A 6,779-nucleotide genomic window follows, 5' to 3' on the forward strand; every position below is an offset into this window, starting at 1 on the left:
GTATAAATACATATATTTTTGTTCCCCTCTTCCAGATCTTGCTCGCCACTTTCCAAAATTTCGCTCATCATCCTCGCCTTTCTCACTTATACAAACAGAAGCAAAATGTATAAATTGCGTTTCTGTTTGTATAATGCGTGAGAAAATTATATATACAGATGCAAGTACATATATTTTCATCATATACACTTATAATTATACAATAAAAATACTCCCCTACCCAATTTTTTTTGTCTTTCTCTCTTTCTCGTTTTATACAATTTTCAAATTGTATCTAATTTCTCTCTTTCTCGTTATATACAATTCGATTCAATTCAATTGTAGATTCCTTGTGAAGTCTCTTTTGTCTTTCTCTCTTTCTCATTTTATACAAATTCAAATTGTATATAATCGTTCTATACACTTATAATAATACAATTCATTTTATACACTTCGTCTTATACAGTTCTCTGTCCAAGAACCTTTCTCTTTCTTGTTTTATATACTTCGTTTTATATAATTTGCTTCAACTGTATATGTATAGCGAATTATACAGTTTCTGTGTCTACTATGGAGCGTAATTATGCAAACTTTGCTATAACATATAAATATAAAATCTTTTATTTGCTATATGTGAAAGTTGTCTTACGTGTAACACTTGTCTAAATATCCCACTATCTTTTGTCCTATGGACTATCTTGGGCCCTCATATTCCATAAGTTAGGCCCAAAAGCCTAAGCCATTTCGGAACTAAACCCTACATATAAATTTTTGTGTGATACGTAGGGGAGAAGGTGAAGGAAGAAGGCGAAAATGCAGATATTCGTGAAAACTCTGACCGGTAAAACGATAACGCTGGAAGTTGAATCCAGCGATACCATCGATAATGTTAAAGCTAAGATACAGGACAAGGAAGGTACGGAAAATCATGTTTTTGAATGTATAAGCTTCTCTATTTGCGTAATTTTATGATTGTTTTTGTATTTAGATTTCTGCTTTTATGTTTTTCGGTGCTTCAGGAATTCCACCGGATCAGCAAAGACTGATTTTTGCTGGTAAGCAGCTTGAGGATGGCCGCACTTTGGCTGACTACAACATCCAGAAAGGTGAGTCAGTTGTGGCTGAGCAACAGTTAACATTCAATTAATAGATTGAAGATTCTAATAATTGTGTTCTATTAGCACCAAATATGAGCATTTCTATTTAACTGCTTCAATGAAATATGAAGAATTAGACACATTAAGAAGCCAAAGGTGGTTCAACATATATTATTATTACATATACATGAAGGATAACCACGTATTAACAGTTTAATTTGTTTGCCTCCCCCATGAATATGAGTATGAGCTGGTTGAGTCGAATAAGATGACAGAATTTTACTAGTCAAAGGTCGATATTCTCTTAGGTTATTATGTAATTTTTGAATTTAATAGTTACTCCCAAATTGAAGTGAAAGTTAAATGATTTTTTTTTAAAAATGTTTTGTATTTGATAAATGCAGAATCAACTTTACATCTGGTGCTGAGGCTTCGTGGTGGAATCATTGAGCCATCTTTGATGGCTTTGGCTAGGAAATACAATCAGGAGAAGATGATATGCCGCAAGTAGGTTCCATGATAAAATTATAACTAGCCTTCTTTTGGGCCATCTCTTTCATTATGCTTATGAAGATACTAGTGGTAATGTTTTTTACTTGTGGTAGATGGGAAATCTCACATGCAGTTTTAACATCCTAAACTATCATTAGGAACGAATCGAATTCCCCTGTGTGATATTCTAATTAGTAGCAGTGTAACTATTTAGTATTGAGAGGACAAATTGTGGATTAAAAGCACATAGTCTTTGAGTAAAATGGTTGTTGCTATTCAAGTGTTATCCTGGGTACCTTGCCTTTTAGTGAAAGAGGGGAGAGAAGAACTTGCTGTCAAAGTATTTTCTAGAAACATATGTTGGTTGGACATTAAATATAAGAACATTCTCTTGATAATGTTGCAGCTTTCATCACAAAAATGTTGAGCTCCATTATGTGGTTGGATATGCCTTTAGGTAGTACCTTGGCTATTAAATATATGAATATTCTCAATTTTCTAGCTCTTGAATTTAAATACTCAATCAAACTCGAGAACAAGAGGTAAAACACTTGCCTAATAGTTGGATGGGAAGAGACTATCTTCAGATTAAAGATATTTAAGAGATTGTATCCTTGAAATCAAATATTACAATTTGTTTTTTCTTATCTTTTATTTTCTGCTTTTATTGACCACAAAACTCAAATTTTTGGTTACTTTCAATTCCTCAATTTATTGTTCTGATAGACCAGAGCCTTTATGATGGCTCACGATTGTCGATTTGTACTCTTAGTGATTTCAATCGAATACTTGAGACTTAGTTTGAAGTTAGTTATCTTATTATGTTTACCATGAGCACAGACTCAGTCTGTCAGAGCATGAAAAGTAGTTGATGTTAAGAGGACCTTGTGAGGAGGAGGATCATTGTTGAAATCTCATCAACTTGTTCATTGGTGATCCAGTTATAAGTTATAACTTTTGAGTTTATAGTTGTGAATACAAGCTGTATTAATACATGAGATTTTGGAATTATATAGAATGAGATTCATATGATTTGGGATGTTGCATACTAGTAGATTTGCACTCGATGAAAGGCTATAAGTAGATATATACCGTTAAGCTCACGGAACATGCTTCTGGCATGATCTACTTCCCTGTATGATTGATTTCGGGGATCAGATGAGAATATGTTTCTCATATAAGCTGAGCACTCCCATTATGGTGTCAGTGGAATAAGGGTTTGTTGTACTAGTCTATTAGGGTAAATATATAACCCCGGTTTTTTCTCTCTCTCTCTATATGAGTAAACCTACATTATACGACAAAGAGATATATGAGCGAGAATCTCACCCTATAATTACCTTATTTCATTGCTTATCCATCGTAAGTCAATAGTTTTGTTACCAATGAAAGAATCATTAACACATTAATCTATACAAAGTAGGAGTAAGGAGAACTTTCAGGTTATTTGTGTAGTGGACACAAATGATTTAGGATGAACTGTGGATGCAATTACCTGTCTGTGTTGGCTGTCACGGTGAATTGGAGTAGCCCCTTGCGTCACAATCTCAACTCAATTTGATTGTGAGAGAAGTGAACATGGATAGTTTGAGAGTTCTATGTCTTGTATATCTCTAAGTCGTGCATTGTAGGTATACTACAGAACAGTGTTATGAAAGGCGCTCGCCTAGTCGCCAAAGGCAAGAGGCGAGGCGAGGGTGGCTCGCCATTCTCTGGCGAGGCGAGGAGAAAATGCCCTGGCGATAATGGCGCTGAAATGGTGAGAGAAAGGCGCCGCCTTTTTGATTAAAAAAATTTTGACTTAATAATATTAGTCAAAATTAGGGTTTTTTTTTTACTTTCGAAAATTTCTGAAACTCGCGACTCTCTCTCTCGATTGACTCTTCTCTTCTCCCTCGCCGGCCCTCGCTGCTCCCTCGCTGTCCCGTCTCTGCTCCCTCGCTGTCCCGTCTCTGCTCCCTCGCTGTCGCGTCTCTGCTTCCTCGCTCTCCCTCGCTGTCGCGTCTCTTCTCCCTCGCCGGCGACCTCGCGACTCTCTGTTTTCAGGTAATGTCGCGTCTCTGTTCTTCTTCTTCTTCTGTTCTTATTTTTTCTGTTCTTTCTTCTTCATTTTTTTTTATTTTGGTAAGCTGCGTAAGCAGCAGTGAGGACTCAGGCAGTGAGGACTCAGTTAGTGTAACAAGTGTTAATTTTTTTAAAAAAATTCTTTTCCTAAGACCTAATTATTTATTCCAATATTCCTAAACAGCGAATTAATTGAATTTGATAATCAATGGCGGATGCTAGCAAAATAATGATGTAGAAGATTTTGCTCTTCAAGAGTTGGATAATTTTGAAGAAGAATAGACTTTTAAAGTTTTGGTTTATTGTATTTTGAATTGTTTGGTCTTTAAAGTTTTAGACATTCTATTGGTTTTTGAATTGAATATTTGCTGATATGTGTTATTGCTATTAAGACTTTGGATAAAATATGCAATTAAATATTTTTAATTTTTGGTATTAATTGGCGCCTTTATTCAAAAAGGCAAGCGCCTCGCCGCTCGCCTCGCCGCGTGGCGAGGCAGGCCCTTGTCGCCTTTTGTCGCCTCTCGCCGTCCACAACACTGCTACAGAATTAATTAGGGTCAATAGTAATTACTACAATTACTATATTTACCCCACTGGCCTTTAGAGCATCCCATATGGGTGGACTCTAATTTCCAACATTTGAGTCCCATTCTTTTACAATCCTTTTGTACTTCCACCTACCCTTGACCTAGCTCTTGGCTCTTTCTTCCCTTTTCTGTTTTTCTTCCAACTCCTCCTGACACTATCTTCTTCTTGCCACACCACCGTCCCATAATATATATGCTCATCAGCATTAAGCCACCCCCCTTATTTTTAGAAGTTATGTTCTTTTAAAATTTTCCAAGTTAGTTTTCATCATCGGATCTCTGTGCTTGCTCTGCAGTCGCGTCATTGTAGGCCAGATTTTCACCTCTAAAGTTAGTCATGTTCAAATGATTTCATAAACATTGAACTTATCTAGCAATTGTAGATATACTATGTTTAGTTGGTGTTATTGTTGTTCTGGATGCTTTGTAGTATTTTATTTCGCAAAGGTTGTATATTTACTTTGTTCTACTCATCTTTTCCTCTGTTCATTTCAAATTTGTTTGTATTACACCTTTATGTTGTCCCGAAGATGTTTAACTCCCAAAATTCTAGCCATCTGCCTGGGTTTAGATGGTTGTCATTTTTTAATCCAATTTACTTTACTACACTCAGAGTTGGATGGATTGCTGAATACTAATGATTGTGGGATTAAAGTTTTCAGTGTTGTGTTTGGAAGGTTCCCAAAATTTTTCTACCGTACTCCCTCCGGTTGCTCCTCAAATTAGTCAAAGTTATAGCAGGTTGTCATAGAGGTAGTTTGGTTGTGCATTGTTCAAAGCGGGTAAAACTCAATGGACCCAAATGTAGTGACTTAGCATGTTTATGGCCACTAGCAAAAGGGATTCTGCTAATTTTATGCCTAGTAATTTTAAGCTAATAATATGTATTGTCATCATTCTTTCCTTGTTCTTTTTTCTTTCTTTCTTTCTCCTCCAGTAGTTGCTCTAATGCGTACCTTCTAAAAAATTCTGAAGGTGCTATGCGCGGTTGCATCCTCGTGCTGTCAACTGCCGCAAGAAGAAGTGTGGACACAGCAACCAGGTTTATATCATCAAATACATTTATTTTATTCTGTTTGCACACTTCATTTAGCTAACGACAAATGGTTTGTTTTTGTCATTACAGTTGAGGCCTAAGAAGAAGATTAAGTAGATACTGAATTCTAGTTGCTTGGATGTTCTTATCGAAAAATATCGTACTCCGATTTATTTTTGGCTTTCCTGGTCTTTTTACCCTTGAGAGATTTTGATTGACTTGTATTTGAGAGGTATATGAAGATTTTTTGCTACTTCGATAGTTCTTGCAGATGTCCATTTCTTTATCAGTATTTTAGCTTTATGTTTTTTAAGATCACATCTTGTCATAGTATTTACTAATTTGCTGTGTTTTATTTTCTATCACCATCTTATCTTTGTTGCTGAAGTATTAGGTAGCATCGTTTTAGGTGATTATAACTTAAAAGTTACATTTCCAATTCTATACGTATTTTCGATTTAATGGTTGACCATCCTCCACTTTTGTATCATTTAGTCTTTGAACATGAAAAATATCCATTTAATATACAATCATCTATCTAATATACATATGCCTTTGTCCTTCCTCTCGCAATCTCGCTCGTCTCTCTTCTCTCTCATCCCTCTCCCAATCTCGCTTGTCATATATACAAATATACATGTATAATATACAATTATCTAACTAATATACATATACAATTTATCTTTCTTTGTCCTCTCTCGCTTGCCTCTATCCTTACTCTCGCAATCTCGCTCGCCTCTCTTCTCTCTCCTCCCTATCCCAATCTCGTTCGCCTCTCTTCTCTCTCCTCCCTCTCCTAATCTCGCTTGTCATATATACAAATATATATGTATAATATACAATTATCTAATCAATACACATGAAATTCACCTTTCTCTCACTTTATGCCCTTTCACTCTCGCCTCTCGCCCCTCTCTCCCAGTATCTCTTGCCTCTCTTCTCCCTATAACATGTAGCTACGAATTGCAATTATCAAACTATAGCTATGGAGAGTAATTGGATTATTTATTAGTGGCTATATGTGAAAATTCCCCTACAATAAACTATCAACAAAATGTAGTGGTGTATATACATATATGTACGGAAGTCGAAAGATGAGAGAAGAAAATTTTAATCTTATAGATATAGTGTAATTTTTTTTTTTTTATCGAATTCCCTTACCCTAACCCTAGCTCCTCTTGTGCGTCACTGCCCTTGCTCTTTTTGAAGAATGGGAAAATAATAAGGAGAGGCTCATAATCATCGAGAATTGTGATGGTATGGTAAATAATATTTTTTCATCTTTAATTATAAGTCTCGGGTTCAAATCATAAAGTTTTACTTCCCAGTCTTGCACGGAGCGAATTTGAAATAAATAAAACTAGCCTCCGTAAATGAAAATCGAGGTTATTCCTAGCATTCTCTCCGTATAACAATATGAAATACAATAGAACGTTAGGTTTTGTTTTGTTTCTAAAATTTTTCTCTATTTGTTTCATAATGCAAAAGAGAATCTACTCTATGTTATGACTCAATTATAAA

At 35.5% G+C, this 6,779-nt stretch overlaps 1 protein-coding gene across 1 annotated transcript; it reads left to right on the forward strand.

The window, feature by feature from the left end:
• Positions 1 to 674: 674 nt before the first annotated feature.
• Positions 675 to 5,514, forward strand: LOC101265661 (ubiquitin-ribosomal protein eL40 fusion protein). The gene is made up of 5 exons (XM_004244607.5): positions 675 to 895; positions 999 to 1,085; positions 1,481 to 1,583; positions 5,198 to 5,264; positions 5,349 to 5,514. Exons 1-5 carry the CDS (start codon positions 793 to 795, stop codon positions 5,373 to 5,375), a joined length of 387 nt encoding a protein of 128 aa, XP_004244655.1. The 5' UTR covers positions 675 to 792; the 3' UTR covers positions 5,376 to 5,514.
• The last annotated feature ends 1,265 nt before the right edge of the window (positions 5,515 to 6,779 follow it).

The sequence above is a fragment of the Solanum lycopersicum genome, chromosome 8 (assembly GCF_036512215.1).
Source record: "Solanum lycopersicum chromosome 8, SLM_r2.1".
Lineage (NCBI taxonomy): Eukaryota > Viridiplantae > Streptophyta > Magnoliopsida > Solanales > Solanaceae > Solanum > Solanum lycopersicum.